This window comes from Platalea leucorodia, assembly GCF_965183815.1.
Source record: "Platalea leucorodia genome assembly, chromosome: 4".
Classification (NCBI taxonomy): domain Eukaryota; kingdom Metazoa; phylum Chordata; class Aves; order Pelecaniformes; family Threskiornithidae; genus Platalea; species Platalea leucorodia.
The window spans coordinates 68,587,983-68,613,375 of NC_138826.1; the positions used below are offsets into that span (position 1 = coordinate 68,587,983).

At 40.1% G+C, this 25,393-nt stretch overlaps 1 protein-coding gene across 3 annotated transcripts in view; it reads right to left on the minus strand.

Moving 5' to 3' along the window:
* The window catches only part of LARGE1 (LARGE xylosyl- and glucuronyltransferase 1), a gene marked incomplete at its 5' end in the record, with an annotated part of 198,380 nt that overhangs the window by 83,805 nt on the left and 89,182 nt on the right, over nucleotides 1–25,393 (minus strand). For all 3 annotated transcript variants that reach the window (XM_082311169.1, XM_082311170.1, XM_082311168.1), the window contains one exon: nucleotides 20,039–20,210. In XM_082311169.1, coding sequence (XP_082167295.1) covers nucleotides 20,039–20,210 — 172 coding nt within the window. The remainder of the gene's footprint in view (nucleotides 1–20,038; nucleotides 20,211–25,393) is intronic.

Sequence of the window (25,393 nt, forward strand, 5' to 3'; positions counted from 1 at the left end):
CATGCCAGAATTAAAGGGACCTATCAGCACTGGCTTCAACTTTAATCCTAGTGGAGGATTTGAATCAACAAACTTCTTGTGAGGAGGCAAGGTTTCTTACCTCAGCTTCACCTCATTGTGGCCATGCTAAACTCTCCAGTTTAGACTTAGAAAAGACTCTTCGAAATGAGTAAAGAGATCAGTTGCTGACATCACTGGATGGAGTTTACAATGCAATGTTAAAAAAAGGGAAAGAATTGTCGGATGGGGAACAAGAGCTTCCAAAAACACAGCAGGAGAGGCTTGATTATGCCAGACATCGATTACTCTTATTTTTGAGCTGATTCTGTTCACAGAGGTATGTATTTGACGATAGGTTATCACATAATTCCCATATACTAAAATCACATAACTCCTATTCCAATGAGTTGTGTCCAGGGTAGGATTTTGGAACACTACCAAATAAAAGGCAAAAATAATTTCCTATTTTAATAAACCCCTGATTCCTGTTCTTTGTTGGGGAAAGAGTGGTATTTTAACCATACTATTGCTTTTGTTGTGTAATGCTGCCTTTTAGATGTTTTAAGATCTGCAGTACCTACTGCTCTTACTTGTGCCCTGCTAAATGGAGTTGGGTTTAGAGGATCAAAACGTCCCTGCAATAACTGCCAAAGAACTTTGACCCTACTGTGAAATTTCTTGAACACACTGTGCTTTATGGCAGGGGCTGGAAACACTCCTAAGAATTTGGAAAATGAAATTCCTGTAAATTAATTATGTTTCTCCAGTCCAAGATCTTCCTTCCTCTGTGGGGCTAGGCAGTAGGAGCATACTTTCGGGGTGTTTATCAGTACTGCATATTCTAGAAGTATCTAATAATGGGAAAAACTTGCTTCTCTTCTGCCTTTTTTAAAGATTTTTTGCTCTTATGACTGCTATGAAAAGCAAGGAAGTGTAAAAATGATCCACACAACAAACGAGAACTATATACTTTCTTTTTTCTTAACATCATGATTTTTAAGTAGGTCTCCTGATCTTTGAGGACAGATCTTTCGTAGGCTATCCCCATTAAGGCAGGTCTCAGGAACTAACCTCTCAAAATCTGTATTTCAGGTCCATATATTCCTTCTCACATGGGATTTTTTCTCCTGTGTGCACAAGGCTATGATGATACCTTTACTTTCTCTGGCACAGCTGTATGTATCTTTGCTGATGCCAAGGTTTTGCAACAGAAGTGATATTTCCTTGGTAGCCATCAAAAGCTCATGCAGCCAGCCAGGATACAGTGGAGATAAAGAGATATTGGTCCCATACTGATAGCTAGCTGGCAGAGCTTTTTATACCTGTGTTGTGTGTTAACCCCGGTAGGCAGATAAGCACCACACAGGTCATTCACTCCTTGTCTGCCTCAGTGGGATGGGGGAAGAGGAAAGGAAGAACAAAAACAAGAAAACTTGGGGGTCTGGATAAAACAAACAAACAAACAAACAATTGTTTAATAAGCGAAAGATAAGTGGAAGAAGAGGGAAGGGAAGAAAACAAAACAAAACAAGTGATGTAAAGGCAATCACTCACCACCTCCTGTGGGTAGGCCGATGCTTAGCCAGCTCCCAAGCAAAAGAGATGGCTAACCCTCTAAAGCCCCCTCTTTTCCCTTTTATTGCTGAGCATGACATTATGTGGTATAGATTATCTCCTTGCTTAGTTTGGGTCATCTGCCTGGTTGTGTCCCCTCCACCCTGCAGTCTATTCACTGAGGGGGGTGAGTGAGAAACAGAAGGCCTTGAAGCTGTGCAAACACTGTTCAGCAAAAGCCAGAATATTAGTGTGCTACCAGTACTGTTTTGGTCAAAAATCTAAAGCACAGCACCATAGGAGCTGCTATGAAGAAAACTAACTCTATTCTAGCCAGGCCCAGTACAACCTGATGTGTTAAAAAAAAAAAGAACCACACACAAACCAAAATCACTCAACTACTGTGAATGAAACAAAAAGAGCGACTAACCTGCTTGCTACTAGAATGTTGTTACTGTCAATTGGGTCACAATCAATTCCTCTTACCTTCTGTCTAATAAGATGGAAAATATCAAATGCTACAAGAGGGTAAGATAATAGCCTGTAAATACCATTTTTGTTTCCCCCATTGAAAGAACTTCCATGCTGTAAGGCTTTGCCCAAATTCCAGCCACCAGTGTCACTGTACCAATGCAAAGCACTGCACTAGGCAAAGCTAGACTGGCATCGTGTCAAACACCTCTTTGGTTTCAAGCAAATGCAAGCTGCAGTTCACCTTATTTAGACTACAGACAGGTAACATCAAGTATTGATGACCAGACTTTAAGTAACTTCCCAGTGTGAGCAAGGTGAAATACTTGCATATGCAGATCAGATTAAATATGGTTGGTATACAAAAGGGTCCAAGTCACACTAGTGACTTGTAAAAGTACACTTTAGATGGGAGAATACCCAAAGGAAAAACAGGTGAGAGCATTGGAGGTACCCTCTCTTGGACATTTTATTATTATTTGGGTTTTGCTGCAGTATGGCCTCTTCAGGAGACCTGCCAGTGTTACGTGGATGCAACATCTCCCTGCTAGCAGCTGCCCATCTTTGGAGCTCCATCACCTTTCTCCTTCTGTAGGTTCTGCTGGAGGGAAGGAGAGATTCCTGCCCCATTCAGCCACCAGAACCTACTGCACAGGGGTTTCTTTGCTATTGTCTTTTGCCAGACATTTCACAGACTCTCATGTAAATGAGACCCAGGCTTTGAGTGAGGGAGTGAAAATGTTAAGGAAGGTTGGGAAAAGGCAGGAAAAATCTCACCACTGTAAGACTGCATGAGTCAGGTAAGGTGTATCAATAATTAAACATTAAAAAGAAAGAAGCAGAACGAGTGTGGATTAGAGGTGCCTCCCAAATATGGGCTGGAACTAATGAGGCTTTTCTTTTTAGCATCAGAGAAAGTTTATTACATGTACTTCAAAGGCAGTTGACTTAGTGAGCAGTGGAGGTGGGTCAGAGATACATCCTTTCCAGTGATGCTCAGCATAAAAGCAGCAGCATTCATAATGGAATGGCTGAACTGGCTATGAAAATAATAACCCGTGACTTGGGAAAATTTTAAGAAGAGGATTAAACCTGAAAATAAAAAGAGAGGGAAAGGAGGAATGGCATATAAAATAAAAACAGAATCCTGCAGTTATTTCACAGCTACAGAAAGTGCATGCTGATGCCATACATGCTTCTCATTTGGAGCTCTGGCCAGGTCCATAAATCCTGACCTGTGATACAGTGGGCTGTTAAAATTCCTCTACTCTCTTCAGCTGAGGTTGCCCAATTGAATGTTAACAGTACTGAAAGTGGGTAAAAAGCACCCTAATTACCAGTATAGGTGTCATTAAATTGAGAGCTATTGCACACACCACCAGACCAGAAACGTTACAGAGAAACCTAGAGGGATAACAGTGAAGGTGGGGAAGTAAGAAAAAAAAAAATCCTGGAAAAAGCACAAGTTAGTAAGCTTGAGGAATTAGAAATAAAAACAGAGAGAAATAGTGAATGGGGTGGGAACTGGTGGAAAGCCAGTATATTAGAAAATAAAGAGGGAAAGCTATGATCTGTTGTGCTTTTCACAGGAACTGAGAGACAGGAACTGCTCAGTTCTTCTCTCACTTATGAGGCTCCCTGGCACTGAGCCCCTGTTTGAGTTAGATCCTCCTTCCTCTAATGCTGAATCTTGCTTGAACTTTAAGTGATGTGGAGAGAAAAAGCACTGGTCAGTGCTGACAGTAGACAGGCATAGCAGCGCACCTATACAGTACTGGATATCTAAAATGCCCTTGTAACAGCGCCATACAGCCAAATCTAGCTGTTTCTCTTGCCACCCTGTAGCTAGATCTTGTGATTTGCAAGGAATCACATCAGTTTGACAAGTAATTATCAACAGCCATTGATACTGCAACAGCATTTCAGGAACAGGGCTGTGCCACTATAACATGGGCTATAGCGTATGGCATAAATAAAGGAGACCCGTAACTAGAGCTCAGGCGTAAGCAGACAAATCCCATGCTATTCGGAGCTAAATGAAAGCTATCACATCTTCTCTTTCATGATCACCAAATTTGTCTACAATTTGCAGTTTCCAAAAGTTTGGTTCCTTATTTTTTTCTTTAATTTTAACAGAGCTACACGGGTTTTTATTTTTCAGAAAAAAACGTATCTGGATCAACTGTTTTCCTGGTTTTATGCTGAGCATAGATGGTAAGATTACTTCTGGCAGACCTCTGCTGCTCACTGAAGTCTGCTGTCTTAGGAAAAAAAACCCATAGTACATCTCACATATGCAGTGTTTTCTAATTAAAAGCTGGATTCTCATCTCATTTTCACCAATATAAATCCAAGGATAACTTAAATGAAAGTAATGGAGTTACTGTGGATTCAGTCTATGGTAAATGAGACTAGGATCTTGGCCTAATCTCATAAATGTATCCCTTAAGATCTCCATTAGTAACACTGGGCTTTTAGTGAAAAATACACCACATTCTTGCAAGATCCCCTGGTGGGGAAAAATGGTATTTTTTAGTACATTAATTCTACACAATTACATTAAAACTTCCAGTGAGATCTCAAGGGAAATGGTTACAACGTCCTGCTATCTCAATACACCTCCTCACCAACAGCACTAGAAATACATGAAGAAACTCTGCAACAACCCTAACATATAATTAAATAACTAGTTTCAGTTTGTGTATATTCTAAGTCTATAAGGAGAAAGCGTGATTCAACCACACCTGTTTTTCCTCGTAAGTATCATTAGTACTAATTACTTACAACTTCACTCATGGCAATCACTGGATGATATTCAGTTGCTTTCAATATATTGCTGAGAGATCCTAATTTCACTTGCAAGGCAGGAAATGGGTATCAGTAATTGGTAAAGGTGCTTCAAGCTTTCAGGCTGATAATACAATTGTGATAGTACTTTATCCTGATTCATCTGGAAGAGTTTGCCTCCTCTTTGCCCTTTGACAATGAACCCACTATGAACAAGGCATCAGAGCTGCAAAGCTCTTAGGAACAAGCTCACGTTTTGCCGGACAGCTAGGCCAGACAGAGGCAGTCTTGGAAGAGTAGAACAAAAAGTACTAGCCATTTTGGATGTCTTAAGAAGCATATCCTCAGTACATTTTTGCAGAGGTGGACATGTAAGCAGGGTTTCTCCCCCCCCCCAAAGCTCTCAGCCTTAAATCACAGCTCTCCTGTCTCTGCTTTGAACTCTAGTTGTAACTTCCTTCAGAGTTTATCATTGCTTTTTCAAGCACTGGTCACAAGGGGATGAAAATAATGAAAGGTGCTCTCCAGGTCTCAACACACTTTCCAGAGATTTCTAACCCAATCTTTAGTTCTTAATTTTGATAACCTGGAGACCTTACATATTGTTAGAGCAATGATTAAACATCTTCCTCTTCTACCAAGGGATAAATTAAGACTAATCATAGCTTGGGATCACTAAAATCAAATTTCTTCTACTTTAGATTCTGCCTTCCAAGCTTCATCCTAAGAAATTACCATTCCCATCTGCCTTCAACATGAAAGTCAGAGCTACATAGCAAGGTACCCTAGAGCAATATATTTCAACGAAGTTAGTCCAAGCCTCACCCCAGTGATGGCTCTATGTTCATTAGTATACAGGATCTGTTCATGACTGAGTCACCCAGCAGAGTAAATCTGATACATAATCAAATGTGGGCATAAAATGACATTTCTATTGCATTAGCCAGAACACACGGTTTGGAATTTGTGCTGACTTTAAGCTTACTATGGAAAGACAGATGGTATCTGATCCAGGGTAAGGTTTCTCAGAATAGTTAATCCATTAATATTTTGGAACAGAAATGTATCAGTGAATTTATACCAGATTAACACTTAATGCTAGGTGTCTATGACATTTTGATCCAGTACCAAGATCTCCAGTTTTTGATTTACTCTATCACTAAACAACGGCCTTCATCAATAAGTCTCTGCACCTCATAATTTTGTGCCTTTCAGGGAAAGGTAAGTACAGACCTGGATATCTGGTGAAGTGTGCCTCGCCAGTTCAGAGAGAGTGTGTTCCAGCAAGGAACTGCAGATGGACCTCAGTTGTAGGCTGCTAATGTTTTCAATGCTCTATAGAAAACACATGGTGATGGGAAGACAGAAAAGGGTTGTAAACCATAAGAAAGGTGAAAAACAAGGCAGCTCAAATATTGGTGTCACATCTGCAATGACAAAACAGCCCCAAAGCACATGAAGAACTATCATCACTGAAACACACTGATATTCAAGTGTAGTGTTTTCTGCCCACACTTAAATGGTACTGACTGTACTGGCTAGGTCAGGCTAATGCTGATTATATGTTCTGTATTGCCAATATACTGAGACTCCCAGGGGAATATAGTGGGTTAGGATAACTTCTCTTTTGCTACAGGGCTGGGAAAGAGAGTATTGCAACCTGCAGCTCTTCTATACCTTTGCTTCACTTTAAAAGGAAATCTCCACAAATTCTCTCTCTGCACAGGTACATATTCCACATCTAGATCCATCCCTGACACGCTCCCTGGGACTGCAATCTCGCTTCTTTATCTGAGCTCGCCTCATACAGCAATCTCAGTCAAGTAAGACAGGAAAAAAAACAGTCATGAAACTGAAGGAAGGATTATTTGTTGATATAGAGGGCTCCATTAAAAATGAAGCTCATATAAGGGGTAACAGCTGCCTTAGCATTAGTACTGTGTAAGGCAGAAGCAATTTTAAAAAGCTTAGGGTATGTCTATTATTTGGTTTGATATTATTGCTCTTTAAGAACCCACACATGCACATGTCCTGCTCAACAGTGAGTTTTCTAATTATTGAACAAGTGGAAAAGATGGCAGCTTTGAGCATCTGTGCACAGTCCAGCTCTTAAGAAAATTAAGATCTTCTAATCCAGCCATAAAATCCAACTATGAAACACAGAGTTTACAGCAAGACTGGCAAAAAGAAGAGGCTCTGGCAGCCTGTTCTGCATTAGAGGTGAAGGGACTGTTCAGAGAATGGATGTGTACTGAATGTAGCTAGTTAGTAAGATTAATGAGTAGAAATCACATTGCGTGGTGGTCAGTCTTCAGTAATTTAATTGAAACAGGAACTAATTTCAAGGTGATATAAAAGTCCCTCTGAAGTCTGCCTACAAATTTTTTTTCATGCAGTAGAAGTCAACATGTCATCAGGATGTAAAGGAAAAGGAGAGGCAAGTACTAACAACATTTAACTTTAACCTTTGACTTATTCGTTTGAAACTTCTTGAGTTGAAGAACAGCAAGGAGGGAATCGTGTCCAACAAATCTTGATTAGATTAGATGGAACAGGTCTCATCTGGAAACTTTGAGATCATGGAGGGGATTTCCAATACCATAAAAATGACCTAGGATGTCATGTCACTGAACAGGTTAGAGGGAAACATTCGGAAAGCAGGAAGGAAATCCTGTTTCCCACTAATCATCACTCCCGGGTAGGGCTGAGAAATCCAGGAGCCTGGAGAACTGAGGGTCAAATGAGAGGAAGTAATAGCAGACTTGTCTAGGCTTGCAGAGGGGTAAGTAACCATAAAGCACGTCTGAACTTCATGGCATTCCCTACTGCCTGCTTGACCTTGGCAAGAGGAACTCTTGCAAGAGCCTAGTTGGAAGCTTATGTTCTTTAAAACATGCATATCAGGAATTAAAAGTTTTTTCATCACTGATGCAACTGATTACAGGAAACTGATAGACTAGTGCCTCCCCATAAAAATACTGTCAATAACAATCTCCACAGCTGTCTGGCTACGCTTGTCTATCCTCCTTCCAAATAAGTTGTGTGGCTCATCATAAAACTATGAACCTGTAACAGTGCGCTCTGTACTACAATGGTTTGCTGGGACAGAGTAAATGGTCTGCAACTGGTCCATAACTTCAATTTGAAGTTTGATAGTAAAGGTGCACAGTAATCTATCAGAAGTTAGGAGAGTTGATATGCTCCAGTGGTCCACTAGGCTCTAGGACAGCCAAGTAACAAACAGATGGAGATGCAGATTTGTGTAAGAAAAAGCTCTGTTACCATTCATTATGAACCCAAGAGACTTTGCAGAGCACAGCTGTTAAAGATATCACACAGGGAGACGGCAAGTCCTCAATATAGACAGATCCCAAACACTTTATGGCTTGCCAGGTCACAACCAACACCCTGAAGCTCGCAGGCCATCAGTATGCAGCTGGAACTGGCTTTCAGCATGAAGCAGTGCTTTGTAAGAGGGCTGCCTCATTCGGCAATTCTCACTTCAGCCTCTGAATAGTCTCAAGGAGCAGCCCCATGCAGAGAACATTAAAATAGTCCCGTCTTTTGATAACTACAACTATCATGACAAGTTGTTTTCATACTAACTCTCTGGTACATAATCTAAACCCTAACTCCTGTTTTGCTGTGTTTTTGTTTGAGTATTTACTCATGTGGACTGATTAGCCAGCCACGCTCTAAGCTCAGTACTTCTAACCTCCAAGTTAAGCTACAGGAATTTACTTTTACTCTTTCTCTGTTCTCAGTCAACCATGACCCCAGATTTTCTTCCTGGATTTAAGTATATGCTTCATTTTTGTGGTTTATTACGTCATTCTGACACTTTATGGAACCCCTGTAGTGTACTGTGATATACCTGCAAAAAGGCCAGTGTTAAAGACACTATGTGAAGAGGAGAGAAAAAAAAAGGATTCTCATAAAAACTGTCACCCACAACAGCACGTTTCTATGGTAATACAGGACTGCTTTGGGTTGTTATGGCAACTAAACCTTTAAAAGCAATAGCATAAAACCAAAGCAAAAAAAAAAAATCACAAAAATGGAGCTTCATCACTGCTCTTCTCAATTTTACAAATCACTCAGCCCTCCTACCCCGCGCAAAGACTAGACTGGGTGTTACAGTGATGAAAACTCCTTAGGAAGAGGAAGAAAACCACTTGGCTTCAAGGCAATGAGTGTGCAGAGCCTTCTTACCGCTCTCTTTTAGAAAGAAGAACTAGAAGCGTGGGTCCACAAGCAGAGCTCTGGCACCATAGAGCAAAGCAAATAAAAAAGTGATAACAATGACAGTAGGACTAATTGCTGACTGCAGCCAAGTGGGGATGATATCTGTGCTATCCACCTCGCGGGAGGGACAGGCCAGAATTACACTGAATTAAATGCTGTGTTAGCTCCTTAATGCTACTGTGTGCTTCACTATTTCCTTGGCAAGTTTTTTCTTATAGTCAGATGCTGCTGCCAAGGAATGCAGAAAATTTCTAGATACATACACTTGCTTCTATATAGCTTCACAGAAATTTACTGTGATATATGATGGTCTTAGCTAATCTCAGATACGTTTCAAGATAAATAATCTTGACTAACTTGGCATGTGTTTCCACTTCTCCCTTTTCCTATTCTTTCTTTCCTGCTCAGTATCCTGTATATACACTCCCACTTTTCAACTCCACACTGTTTTCTCATTTACCTACCAGTTATGTTCATTTCCTATTATTATGTTTGAAAGAATTATATGATCATGGAATGGAACTAACAGTGTGTAAACATCCTCTTCTAATTCTAACGAGGTGCCTCAAAACTCGTACCCCAGCAGTGCATCCCTTTGCTTATGCACTTCAGCCTTCATGCACGTCAGACCTGGCTGAGGTCACCCGACTCTTTTTACTTGTGACCCATACCAGGGGTCTAGACTTGAAAGGAGACCATATTTAAAGATTACTCTTCCAACTATTCACATCTTTTTTTTAGCTAGCCTATAAAAGAAGCTGTAAGTTCAAAGCAGGAATGTTTACGTAAATCGGAATATAGGAGCTAGACTTCTTTACTGATGTAAGTCAGCATCATCCTGTTCACTCCAATCTTTTATCAAGCTAGTTTATACCAGCTGAGATGTGTTCTCTCAGGATTTTGGGACACCAGTGTAGCAACATTCAGATCATCCTTTCTTAGTAGTATGGGAAAGCACCTGAATCTCCAAGTACTGTAAAAATTGGTGCCAATATGACTGAAGCAGGCTGGCAAAAAGCCTGTAGACAGCCCTACAGAATGCCACTTGGCACCTGAAATAATTGTATCCTGAAGCATGCAGGAAGGAAATATTATTACTGTCTATTGAATATAACATGTGCAGGAAGACATGGTAATGTCATGAATTAATGAGGTTCAGGAGATCCTGAGCCAGTTTCAGAGGTGATGTGCATTTCAGTAAGTTGCTCTGAGCATAAACTGGCAGACATTTTGTGTTGATGACAGAAGAGTGGTAGTATAGAGTCGGCCAAGGACAACTTTGTATGAGAAAAAATACGATGGCTCACTTCACCGTAGGGCTTCAGTCCTGCTCAAAGTTACCAGTGTCTCAGCAGGGCAGAAGCAGTAAGCATGTGCTAGGTCTGCAGCCTTGGGATGGTTCACAGCCTGGCCTATTTGTCAACAGCATCACTGAACTTCATAACACCTTCTTTGCTATACACCTCCACCGCTGTTCCCACCAGACAAATTCTCTTGGTGTGTCAGAACAGCACTTATTTGACAGTTCCCCCAGTCCCTAAGCAGACAGAAAAAAACATCACACACCCAAACACAATGCAAGTAGTTTCAGGGTTTCACTTAGTTGTGCCAGTAGTTAATGGCTCTCAGGAAGCTGTTCTGCTGACACCTCCCAGCTCCAGAATGAATCCCAGAACCACGAGGACCAGAAGCAGCTGACACAGGGCTCATCTTATACCCAGACAGGAACAGCATCAGCTTAGATCTTGAGATACTTCTGAGCATTCAGGCAGTGCAAAGGAAACATAAATTGGCCTGGGTCTTCAGCAGAAAATGTTGAATGTGCATCTCTCTTACTGACATGAACTTGCACACCATTTACCTCAGCTATGAATTTTGCACTTCAGGTCCAAATTCTTTTCAGGACCAGCCCTTGTGCAATAGAGGGAGTTACAGATCACCATACCTGACACTTAAGCCCAAACTATGAATTCCACTGCGACTAAATGCAGGAAATAAATAAAAAAACAGGAAAGCTGTGGACACACTTGGTCCCTGGGTTTTACTGTATGTTTATCAATCACCTTTCTGTACGTATCTGGAAGGGCTAGGACAAAAATCTTTTTGTTGCTATCAGCGTCTCAAAGCACAGAAAAGATTTACTTTGAGGAAAGGGTCAGAGGGAGAAAAGCTCCTTCGTTGAATTGAACTGCTTGGCCCATGCTGAATGCAAGCTAGAAATTACTGCAAAGGACATGGAGTAGAGCAAGCTTGAGATTTAAGTAAAATAAAGACACTTGAGAGATGCAGAGTGAAGTGGGCCATTACAAACATACGTAATTCTTTCTTTTAGCTTGGCGTTAAAAAAAGGGGTTCAAACATCCCTGATTCTCTAGGTTGCTTGGAAAAAGGAAACCTGTGAGGTTTCCACTATTTCTACAAAATTGGATTGATCATTGATTTTGTTTACATGTCTAACTTTTAGTTCATGTAACCATCCACAGTTTTTGCTCATGGTGCATTTGTACACAGCCTTAGTTCCGTTATGTAATAAATTGGTTTAATTTTGTACACTCTTTTCCCTCTTCCCTAGTTGTGCAGAGAGCAATACTATGCACTTATCCTGCTGATGGGACAATTATACCGTTGACCTCTGGGCAACACATTCTACCTTCCAGCTTGAGCCTGTGAGACAGATATTCCCTACGCCACCTTACCCTGTGCAAACCCATGTGCTGCCAAGGACAGTATTACAGACATAATTTGCAGCATGAAACCAAAAAGGTGAAACCTTGGATGAGAGCTTTGCAATTGGAGATGGGGCCTTACGTCCTTAAAAAAATGGATTGCTAATGCAGAACAAGGTAGACTCAGAGAATACGCCTGGTTCAGAAAGGGAGAAAACAATATCAAGTTATTACAATGCATGTCACAGAGAACTGTGAAAAGCATATGTGCTTGATAGATTGCATGTGATTGGAATGAGGGCCTTAGGCACGGAAACCTATCTATTAAATATCTTCCTTTCTTTAGTCCTAGTAATATAACTATCAAACCTTAGAGTAAACTTCATTTGTTAGGTGAATGACCCATGTGTCTCATCTGCTTGGCTTTTTCGCACATTCAGAGGTGAATCATCGTTACACATTATTAATTGGAACGATAGACAGGTTGCCACTCCCTCTATATTCACTGCCTGCTCATGCACTTGCTCGGCTTTACTGTCACCTAGGGAACGCAGAGTGACTGGCCAGAGGGATTAGTAGACGGACTTAATTTGTGTGTTCCACCCAAGGCGATTGACAGACATTGGGGTTTGGGTTTTTTTTAATAGCACTCTAAAAAAAAAATTAAACAAGTTGTGATGGGGCAGGAGTACTAAATTTATCTGAGGGAGAGCATGTGTGTAATTGCACGAGACGGTGAATGAGATTGCAGGAGAAAATGATCAACTCAAAACATTTATCAGTGGGCAGCAACTGCTGACTGATTTCCCCTTTTTAGTTGTGATGGGGGGTTATTATTATTTTCCTCCTCAGTTTGTTCCCTCCCACTGTTCTCATAGGTTTTCATTTCAGCACAGCCTACTGGCATCCTGGTCCCAGAAACGCACTTTTCCTCTGCCAAGAGCAAACACACAAAGCAGAAATGGGTCTACCCTCTGGGAGCTGGATCTTCTAGCTTCTGGAAAGTCACAGCTTCTGCTAGTCAAGGGAGATGGGGATATGCACTTTGCTCCTCTGATGCCGTGCCCTGCCCAGGTTTCCCTCAATAAATATTTGCAAGGCAATTCAAAAACCTCTAGGTCCATTCTTCACGGTTGGAGTACTTGAGATTAATAGAATTAAAGTCTCTTTAAATCCTGAAGAAAGAGCTCAGAGGAGACAGAAACTGTTTTTTGCTTTAACACTGTGTGAGTCATACAGTGTTTAGTTTGGGTGTTTGATACATCATAGCATCTAAGCCAAAAAGACAGCTGTAGAGTGAGTGGCAGGTTAACAAAGACTGGAGAAAAATAATGCAGAAAAAGCACTAGATTGATGTTGAGAAGGTAGAAAGAAGTCCTCAAAATTTCAGTGTTGCCAACAAGATTTTATTACAAATCTTGTAGTATGCGGTGGGTCTTTATTCTGAAAACTCCAGCTGTGGAATCAAAAGATGACAAAAGAATATCAGCTTTCATTTTTAATTAAAACATTCCTAGCCCCTGTGGAAAAAAGCTTGAAAACATGACCAAAGGGTATCCCTTGGAAATCAAAATGGAAAAATAAAGAACTTAAATATTTTATTTTATTTTACTTTATTTTACATTTTCCCCCACCATGAGTTATACCCAATCTCTATGCACTGTTGGCCTTTCACCACTAAATATTTCTGCCTGGTGGCAGAAACAGACAAAGAACCATTCAGCTAAAAAAGAACTACAGATGTTTCAGAAACTGCAACCATTCTATTTTGGCAGCAATTCATAATCAGAATTTTCTGATTATGTCCCCTGTCACATTAAAACCCATAAACTAGAATGTGCACATGCTGATCCATATAATAAACTCTCTCCCCTGGAGCTCATTTACAGAGGTCAACTTTCTTACATACTGCCTCCTCAATAAAGGAATACCATAGCAAAGCAAACTGCAATTAGGAAAAAAAAAAGGGGGGGGGGGGGGGGCGGAAAAGAAATTCCAGCCAGTCAGCTTATCCGACAAGTGTGGAGAGACTGAAGTGTTTTTCCCTAGACCCACAGAATCGGTAAGTCCTATCTCTTTGGTTGATCCCCTTCTAATTAAAATCAGCAAAATTAACCTTCAATCACAGTTAGAAACTTTTTCCAAATATCCTAAATCCTTACTTTCTTTGCCTCTTCACCAAGATAAATCAGTGTTCATTCCTGTAGTTTCACACACAGATGATAACAGCAGCATCATGGAACAGAGGAGCACGACGCACCCCAACTTTTCTATCAGCCAGAGCTAACAAATAGCATTCTTTATCAATGAAGCTTCAAAGCTTCTGCAGCAGAAAAGAAGAAAACACCGCGATATAACAATCAGGAATAGAAAATCTTAAGCAGATAGAGTCTCCACAGGGACCTTTTCAAAGAGAAGATGTATTTCATTTGTGGAATAACCCTAGGATGAGCTACGTACTGTAGTCTAACCATTAAACACTTACACAAGTCTTTCAGAAACTAACAGATGTTCCTTTTATGAGCAAAGACAAGTGCCGTTCGGCCTTTTTAGACACCTATAAAAATTCAAAAAATTTTAAGCTATTTTAATAGCTGCCTGACAATTTTATTAATGCACTCTGCTACAATGTGATCCTGTTTCTTTCACAAAAAGACTGACTCATACCATGGATTTTTACACATGCTAAGGTGCACGTTGCTAATGCCTTTCTCTTGATCAGTAAGAAAAGAAAACCTATTGTACTGACCAGAAGGAACAGAAAGATCTCTGCAGGATTTAACACAAACAGTGTGTCAGCCCGCAGAGATCCTGTCTCAAAATGATCTGTGGAAGCTTTAATGATTTACTCAGTGTAAACTGACAGACTGAACTACAGAACCTGCCCAGAATCAATTCTGTGGCTCAAATCCTGGCTTCAGCCACAGGTGACAATGAATTTTAAAATTTAATCTTGGCAACAACTGAATATTTTACATCATCACAAGAAAAGCAGAGCTATTAAAAGTACAATCTTTGCAGAAGAAGAGCCTAGGTCTATGACAGGTATAGTTTATTAAAACGGGGCTTCACTGATACAGCCAAATTCAGGGAAATTTATACAGCACCTGCTGACTCTGCCTGACTCTCACCGGTGCCATCAGCATCTCACTTTCTGGCACACTAAATTCACACACAAATGAAAAGTTATGCATGCATTTGATATTACAACCGTATGCATAATAGCTCTTGTAGGAATATGATTACTAAACCACCTACACAAGATGTTGAATTTTGTGATGGTTGTGATTTTTTTTTATTTGTTTGCTCTTTTTCCTGAAGAAGCTGCAAAAATAGCATGAACCTAGATTGCTACCTCAGGCATTCTACACAGCAATATGCCAAAGCACCCACATAGTAAGTGTTTGCAAATTTTAAGTTTGAGATTGACTACGTGCCAATCCCTCTTCAGCTGTGGCCACTTGATCCTGCACTAAAATCGCTGTTGACCTTTTCTGGTATTTATGATGTCAGTATGGATTTTTATCACTGTTTGAGCTCCTAACACAAAGCAAACAGCTTCTATAGCATGTTTTTATTCATGCAAAGTATGAATACGGGAATCTCAGTCTTCCTATCAAGCTTGCCATTTCTCCTTCTTGGATGCTTGGTTAATGGAAGCAGATGATTCTGCCTTATTGCCTTCATCAGCTTTCCAGAGTAGACTTACTTGCACTGATGAACACTAATTGTTGCTTATATTCTCTGGACGACTTAATCTACAAGTAGAGTTATTTGAAATACACTAGTTATGTACTATCCAGTTGCTATTGTTTAAAGGTACTTAAAATATTCATCATATCAGCTAGCTGGATTGTGAGACTAACATGTAGTAGTAGGACATCATGGTTCAATACAGCCTCTGAGTTATGACATGCACTTAGAAATACCATAATGCCTTTAGATGTGGCATTCAACTTAACACAGAGTCCCTCAACACTGATCTCTACAGGGATTATTCAGGTCTCATTTGTGGGTCTCAGCTATGACTCATACATAGCAATGGCCTGAAGGAACCAGGTAGACACAAGAATTGTCACCTGACACTAGGTAAAGCACAAAGACCGTCTCTTGCTATTTATATGTACAGCACCCAACACAAGGAGGTTGTGATCCTGACTGGAACTGCAACTTGTAACACAAATAATTATGACGACTGTTATAGTCAGATCCCAAATAAATTCACAATACTGTTTACAAGGAATGCTCTTGAGAATCCATATTTACCATACAGTTAAAGTAAAAATCAGAAGTTTGGAAAAAAGAACCCACATTTCAGTACCAAGAGTTCCGGTGAGTAAGAATAATAAAACAATTAGCTGATATGGCCTTTAAAAGAACATTAAGATTGATTGCAGAGAGCATAGCTTTGGACTGATTCTTTTCTCAGAAGAATTCACACAATTTCTGCAATAAAAGCATATTGGTTACCCTAATCCTTGCTGTCTGAAACACTTTGCAGCACTTCATCCAAGAATGCATATGATCTACAGTCCCACTCTTCCGCCCTTAGGCTAGATGCTTTCTCAAGTTTAGAACTGTCAAAATCCAGTGAAAGATGAATAGAACACATAATCAGTGTCAACTAAGTCACAGAAAACATGCATGACAGGTTATCTTCACCAGACTGGCTACAGACTCTCATCTTTGAAGTCAATATTTTGGAGGTATATATCTGTCCCAGAGAAACAGACTTCTTATCTTCGGGAGAGCAAGAGAGAATGAGGCTAAAGCAGAAATGTCCAAATCCCAGCTGAAAAGCTGGATCTGACTCTTGAAATGTAAGTTACTGGTTGCCAAAGACATACTTATGCACAGAGATTGAAGGCTGCATATAAAAGGAATAATAATTATACAATACAGAGTAACTGTTAAGAGAAATTTTTAAATATTACATTGCTTGAGAGACACTGTTTCAGGCTACCGGAGAGGTGTGAATTTCTCCCAAAGCCTAAGGTTGCCACTTCAAAGAAGAGATTTTCAAATAAAATCACATATGTACAGCCCTAATTTGTGCACTCAGTTACAGAAGAGTTGGATCATTTATTGTAAGGGCGTATGAAAAGAGCTTATCAGAAAAGGGCAGAAGAGCAATAACTTACAAAGGAATCCTACTCCCTTTTTTCCATCTACAGAGCAAATGTAATAGTAGCTTTACCACCTAAAATATTAAGTTACCTTGTAAGGGTCTGATCTTTTCAGCAACTCTTAAGATGACAGGAAGAAGAACCTTTGCAGAACAAGGATACTGGGTATTGCAGGTGCTATTTAAAACATACCGTGGGCCTTTCTACACAGCAAATTGGACCTGGTTAAATTGCAAGACAAGCCTGAATCTAAGTTTCTTCCAAGCGTGGTGTCCTAGAAAAAAGGAATCTGAGCTACTGGTCTCTCTTTGTCACTATTTTTGTGGGGAAGAAAAGTCTTCCTGGGCACAGAAAGAATTGCACACTCTAGAACCTTCTCTCTCTTTATCTGTGTGGCTGTAAATTGGAAGAGGCTGTGCTGGGCTGTCTTACTGGTTATCCTGCAGCAACCTGCAGAAGGAAGCTCTTGCCTTTCCTGCACTGATGTGAAAAATTCTTTTATTTGCTCAAACAACAGCCTGGTGCAAGTAGATTTATGATGGCTACTTCTAGCCAACAACTGGGTGTTGAACGTTTCTAGAAGGAGAGCCTGAGGTTCTAAAGCTGCTGTCCAAGCTGGGGTTGGGTATAGTGTCAGGTTCCTTTGGAGAGTAGATCTTCCCTTCATAGGAGTTTTATTTCTCTTCTGTTTAAATAATATTTCAACAAACACACTAGATTTGTCCCAAAGAAACCTTCATAAGCTTACTTGGGACTTCTGAGGGAGAAACAAGGAGGGGATTAAAATATTAGTTTAAAAGCAGATCCTTTAGAGGAATATTTGGGGCTAATGACATGAGACATCCTTTGAATCTTTTGTAACGCTGGCAGGAGAAATAAAAAGACACTGAGGACAAACTGATAATCACCACATGATTTAAACCAATCTTTTACAAAGCAGTAAAAGACCAACAGTATCTCTCCAACTTACTTGCCCTTGCTTTCCAGCATGGTCTACATCCATTGAGTCTTCGCGTAATGGGACTGCACCCTATGATACAGGCTGGAGCACAAGCTTGCGCTCAGACACTTTCATTTCTATCTCCTCCCCAACATTTAGGATCACTGTTTTGGGCCTAAGTGCCTTCCAAATTCCTCTTCCACCCTGGTCAACTCCTGGGGCCATGGAATTGTCCCATTAATTCTTTCTTTGTGCATGATCATCTGGGGGATGAGCAGATGCAGACACTGACCGATTTATGGCCAGGATTAAAAAATTGTGGAGAAGTGGGTGGTCTGCCAGCATTAAAAAGACAGACTGGACAACTTACAAAGTCATACATTTGGGAGTTGTGATACTTATGTTATGAGGGCTGGCAGAAGCACAGGAATTCTGTCTCCATGTGTAAGCTAGAGCTTTTCACAGCTCTAATTAGCTGAACAACCTTGCCTAGCTCTATGGAGACTGACTTACACCCACTTTTTTACTTCCAGTACTTATCTTTCCCATGTTTCCATACTTTCTGTCTGTATTTTTTTCAATTTTAGGCCTGCCTCTACTCCGTATTCCTTTCTTTACAACAGTCTTTATGCTTGGTTTCTTTCCCCAGTAAAAAGCAAGGGATCTTCATTGAAACTATGGCAGAAAAGATAAGCAAGGAGGTGATCCCCGTCATTGTCTCAATTCAGATTTTGCTATCTTTGACCATACAGCGGTCTACGCCTAAGTTCAGTTTATACACATTTCTTTACCTGCTACATCATGCTAATACACCATATTTAGTAAAATATTACTATTAATGGGACACTAGCACACAGTGAGACAGTACAATAGCACGGCATTACTCCCTATAGAGTCATTTATGTAAATTATGGTTGTCAAGGTATATGTTTATATGAAACTCAAGGTTCAATGTAGGGAAAGGCTTGGTGAAGAGGTCTGAACAATATCTAAGGAGGAGGAAAAACTTTATATTCCTTAATGAAGCAAGTTTGTGAATAGTTCAATTAAGTAAGAAGGTGATTGCTTCTGGCCTGCTGAAGGGACATCAGTGTATCCAGAGAAAGGAAAGAAAACAAATGCATGGAGAAGCAAGCACTAGAACCCAGTCCTTGACTGTAGAGCTGAAAATAATAGCTCCTGCCCATTAGCTGGGTACTGGGAAAGGCAAAGAGGCCTTGTGGATTTCAGCATGGGTTAAGTACAGTAAATGTGCTCTTTTTTCTGTCACCTTTCTAACAGAGTGGTTTATTTTGGCTTCTGTAAATAAACAGTCCCGTTTGCTTAGGCTGACTTTGCTTGCAGTAATTTTAAGAGAGCTGATGATATGCATCAAGGCTACACTTTTATGGGTCTGTAAATCTTCAAACCAGGATACTGGAATGCCTCTGCACTTACCAGCACTCCAATACCTGTTCTGAGGGCAACAGGAGAACAATAGGGCACGTCTTTGACTCTGAAAAGCTGGCAACATTGGATCCTGGGAGAATTAAATGATTTTAGCAGTGTGTTAGCCAGGAAAGAGCTCTGGTTTGTGACAGGGTAGTAGGAAATTATTTTGTGATCGCCTCCTTCCACAGTTACTCTGAAAGTGTCGTTTCTTGGTCAAACTATCAAGGAGTTTTTCAGGGAGCTGTGGGAAATGGGTATAGGTAGAGAAAACTACTTTATGTGGATACTTCAAATCCAGAACCCTTTATCAACTCATTAAGAGGAGCAAGCAGTAACTCATTTCTATTCACACGTATAAATCTTCCCCCTTCATCCTCCTCCCCAGTCCAAGTATGATCCTAATTTCATTCATTTTCAGTGGTAACATGTTCTACTGAAAGTAATAATTGGGTTTCATTAATAAAAAGTAATATAAAACAAGTTATTTCAAGTATTGAATACCAACAGGTGTTTGAATGGTACGTCACTAAAGCTTCCTCGTAATTCTTTATCATCTACTGTATTGTCAAGCTCTCACCTGTCCCAAATAATTAGACCAATAAAACAAACTACATAGATAATCAGTGTTGTCAATCATTGTATACGGAACATTGTTGAGGAAAGAGCTCACAAATAGAACAATTATATTAAAATACCAAAGATCTAAAGAGTGAAAACATTGAACAAATCTCAGATAGCCCTTTTACCTGCCTTGTACTGTTTGCTTTACCATTCTCCCTCCCCCACAAATAAAGACAGTAAAAAAATCATTAGAATACCTTTGAACTTGTGAAAGACGGCCCATAGCTCAGCAATGTCGGTGGCAAATGTTATGTCTGTGTCGAGGACAATGACTCGCTCAAGATTGGAAGGTAGAGTCTTAGTCAGAACCAACTTCATCAGCCCGTAAATCCCAGAGTAGTGTTTGTTGGGGATCCAAGACACTTCCGACTGACAGGAAATGGGAAGTGGGAAAGAGGAAGAAAAAATAATCTTCATTAGAGAGAGGAACTCTTCCTGACGCCAGTTTATTGTCACAGTGGAAGATCTCTGAGTACGAGTAACACACCACCATAAAATGCCAGGTGGAAACAGTCATCTAAAATCATGCTTTTAAATGAACTTCAGAAGCTCTGAAATATGCTAAAGTTTCTGAAAGCTTGAAAAGAAAAAGTTCTTTGAAGCAATTGCTTTACACAATGTAATTAAAATTAGTTGAGCCTTTCCAACATGGTACAACCCATTCTGAGACATCCATGCACCCTGATAAAATGGAAATGTATTTTTAATCCCAAACTTCGGGTGTATTGTACATTGCTTTCATTTTCAAAAGAAACAAAAACTTTTGTGTTTACCACTCCCAGAATTTTCTCACTCTGAAGTAAAAGTAACAAATATAACTTTTTTCCCTTTTATTTCTTACAGATTTGGAGGTCAGAAATTCAGAAGGCCAGTCATTTGGAACAACGGGCCAGAAAATTGCAAAAAAATTCTTTCTTACAAACAAATTTTCCTTGAGCCTTACATCTTTAACTAGGGACATCACAGAGACATGCTCAAAAGTGGAGACAGTGAGAGAACATTTTTAGCCACATTTTTTTGTTTGTTATATATTGAAAAGGCAAACCCAATGCGCTGGTTTTGGCTGGGATAGAGTTAATTTTCTTCACAGTAGTTAGTATGGGGCTATGTTTTGGATTTGTGCTAGAAACAGTGTTGATAATACAGGGATATTTTCCTTATTGTTGAGCAGTGCTTACACAGAGCCAAGGCCTTTTCTGCTTCTCACACCACCCCACCAGCGAGCAGGCTGGGGGTGCACAAGAAGTTGGGAGGGGGCACAGCTGGGGCAGCTGACCCCAACTGACCACAGGGATATTCCACACCATAAGACGTCATGCTTAGTAAACTGTCTTTATCTCAACCCATGAGTTTTCTCACTTTTACTCTTCCAATTCTCTCCCCTATCCCACTGTTGGGGGGAGTGAGTGGCTGTGTGGTCATGACACCCAAGCATTTACATTTCTTCAGTAAGGGCTAAATAAAACATTTTTACAGCTTCTAAAATAAGTTGGGAGACTAAACTCAATATTTCATTGTGCTACTGGCACTAGGATGTTCCATGAACTATGTTCCTTTTTCTTTCTGTGACACTCAAGTTCTCAAATAGCAAAAGTCACTGCTGAAAGTGGGATATAGAAGTTTTTGAAAAGTTCCTATTGCCCTGTCTGAAACTCTTCTTGTTCAGTGTTTTAAAGGGCATGCACTACAATTCCCAGATTTTAAGTTTTCCCCTGAGGCATGCTCCCATTAACTTCAATTAGTATTTTGTCTATAGGGGACCTGAGTGAGATAGATTTCAGGATTTGTCCTCACATGTTATACTTCAGAGAAAGTAGGCAGAAACTAAGTGCATTCATAAAACTGAGAAGGTTTATTCTGTTGTTTAACTGTCTCATATCTATTCACTGGCATTCTAAAGTTTATTATGTGAAACAGCTTTTGCACAGAAGACCTCATTTCCTTCAAAATCCTTCAAGAAAACCTTCTAATAATAGAACGGGTTCCTAAACTTTATTTGGAAGTTGGAAGAGTGGTTGAAGAAAGGCTAATATTAGCTGCTTAGAGTGTATTTCTTTTTGAATACAAAGTAACAAGGCCTCTGCTGAGGTAAGCTGACCTGCCCTTTTCCCTTTAAAATGGCACACAACTTTCTTCTGTATTCTCAGGGTTCCTGTACCACTGCAGAGCTTTCCCCCACTGCTAAGTTCTGCTAAGTTCATTAAAAAGACTGAGGGTACTAGAGCAAACCTCTAAGGAGAAAGGCAAAATTTTAAGGGGAAAGGCAGGAAAAGCAGGTTATCTTAAAGCAACCCCAAAAGAGAAAGTGCAAACTGAAGTGTGAAGTTTTGTTTGTTTTTTTGAAAGGCATCTCATCCTGGCAATCCATTTGTGTGTTCCCTTATCTGCATATAATTCATATGTAATCACTTGCATATACAATCTGGTTGGCATTGTCACCTACGCGCATCTATGTATTATTTATTTGTGCTCTCTATAGGATTTGTACTGTAGAACGCCAGAAGTAGCACAAGGAAGGAATGCTAGCACTCTGGTATAAACCACTATGAAAGAAATTAAGAGAGTGAAATAAGACATAGCGTGGTTTTATTTATGGGTCTAAAGAGCCATCATCCCTATTTCATTTTTTCCCTTTCTCTCTCTTTAATTTGTATGGTGCTTAGAAGAGAAATCTAGTTTCTGTCTCCGAGATATATGCCAATATTAAGTCTCTAGTTATATAAAAATGAACATCAATGCTCCCCAGAAGTTTCTTTCGTGTGTAACAGAAATAATTTCCAATCCACAGTTACTTGTGGTCCTAGGTCTCCTACATGATGGCCCCAGGAATGGACCATCACATCAAGGTGTCATCAAAGCAGTATGTACCCTGCTTCCCCAAACTCTGCCTATCATTCTGAATCTGCCACTTGACATCCTTGTGCTAGATCAGCCATGGAGATCAGCTCTCTAGTCATACTGACATAGTAAAAGAGTTAGAAGTAATTTTACAGACTTGAGCTTGCTTTTATTAGTACCCATCCCTATGTTATTAATTTTGGATGGCATGCCCTTCATTTAATTAGTGCAAATGCATTACTGCTCCAGAATAACTCCTAATATGCTTATGCAAATAAATCTAATAAGGCAGGGGTTCAGGTGTTGCATGGATAGCCTGAGACAAGCAGGGAAGGTAAAAGGTGGCTGGAAATGCAAGAGTCACCTGCAAGGAGCCATTACTTTCTTTGCTCTCAAGATTCCCAGTATCTAACACCACTGCAATGTATGACTGCAGGGAAGAGATCCTTGCCTGCCTGTTCCTTCTGATCTGGCACACAGAAGCCAAAAGCCTGCCATCCTGAAGCCTGATGTCTGAAAGGATCGCTTCTGAAAATGAAAGGAGCAGTCCCCATTCCAAAGGGTCCATCACAGCTGGCTAGCACGTGTTTGATTTGAGCATATGTTGAAGCTTGAGCTATCAGTCGGTTCAATGTATCTGCAGTTTTCTCTTCTCTGATGCAGAGTTGACTAAGACATAAACAGGGGTCCTAATTAGTCCCCAGCATAATTTCTTCACTGCTTTGCTATTCATGAATAATGTAATCGTTCCAAATTCATGCCACGAAAACTCCTTATGCTACACAAGAGCACTGTGAAGGCTCACTCTCTCTGGGTATTACCTATAGTCTTACTAAAAGAAATAGAAGAACACTATGGTTGAATAGGTGCTTAGCAGTTAAGAAGTGCCAGTTTGAGATAATTAACATGGCCTAAGCACAAACCCTTGCAAAATTCTGCCACCTCCAAGCTGTCCGCTTTGATATAACTGGTAACATTTAGCCATTTCATTTATCTAAATATTGCCTAAATATTTCCTTTAAGTCTTAATACATTTTTTTTCTCTCACATAGTTAAAATGGCCCATATATGGAATGTTTGTGAATAATTTGCTTTACAAACTAGATCAGAGTTGCCTTCAGAGAACAAATATTCCTAGAAGATACGGCAGGAACAGAAAAAAATAGTTAGTGAAAGAGGAAAGTGAAACAAAATAGTGTGACATAGTTTGTCATTTGTATAATTCTCAGTTCAGCAGAAATAGCACACCTCAGATCTCTAGCTCTCAAGATCTGGATTTTTGTTCACGAGAGGAGAGTAAAGAAAAGCATTTAGCTGGTGCTAACAGTGATTCTTTTAAGTAAGCTAAGAGAAATAATACCTTCTCACTAAAGATCTTTCATCAGAACCATCATTATTCTTTCCATAATTGAAGACTGAAAATGCACTAAATTATCTAAATTATTTGGTGCTTCTGGCTATGAATATAGAAATTACATGCCCGTGAGTCTGCATGCTGTACACAGCTGATCACTCTGGTAAATGCCAGAGAAGCCAGAGCAACAGTCTCCATGTCCAGTGATACGGAGTCCAGTCTCCATTTGCCAGCAAGTTGTCTTCCCTAATTATGCTCTGACTATCTCTGAGAAAAGCTGGCTAAAACACAGTGGCTGTACATGGCCTAACTCAGCTTTCTCATAGTTGCTACCACTGTACTAATGTTCATTAGAGATAGCAGAAGTGCCCTCTTTAAGGAGAGAATATACACATACAGCTTAAAATCAAGCTTCCCTGTTCCTGTGATGGAGAGAGGAAAACAGTGGCTCCTTCTGTTTGTGAATGAATTGTATAGTGACTACATTCCCAAGTATTTAGGTACCTTTATTCTTAAAAACACTTGAGTCTGGTTGCCCACACACTGAGATCAAAGAGCACAACTCTTCTACAAAGTCATCACAAATATATTCAGCCAGACTTCGACTCTTATACTGTACTTCTTTAGGGTACTGTAGTGATTTTTTTTTTTCCCCTAAGTATGCTGTTTTTTCCCCACAAACAGGTGATGGGGAAATTTGCCCAGGCTTCCCAGATGAATACTGATTGGTTTGTAGCCGTAAGTGAAATCTGTACATGGGCAGGTGTCTTGAGACTCTTTGAAGGGGATGGAGACTTGGTCTTGTAGACTTAGCAGAGAACAAATTTGGAAAACACTACCAACATTAACAGAATGGCAGTGGGAACAGTGACCAACAGGAAAGGACAAATAACTTATGGGTGCCTGTGTTGCGTCAGATCAAAAGTCCATCAAGCTCAGAAGCCGACCTCTGATAGTGGATGGTGGCATGTGCCTACTGACGAATACAAAACCAGGGAAATTCTACTGCGATACCACCCCCATATATACTCCCATCCCCCGGCAATTTGCACCAAATTTTGGAGCTAGAGGCGGTATTTTTTTCGTTAACAGATTTTGATGGATTTTTCATCTGTGAATTTGGTTGATTTTTGAAGTCCTGCAAGTTTTTAGCCACCACAACATCCTGCAGCAAAGAGTGCCACAGCTTATTTACAACTCCTGTTTGTTTGGACCCGGCTATCTAACAATTTAATTTGGGTCGCATTCATTTTCACAGAATTACCAGAACAGCAAACCCATTTCCTTGAGTAGTCATGGCTAATTCAGAACTCAACACTATACACACATGTAGGATTCTGTTTTCTCATGTCTCTTACTC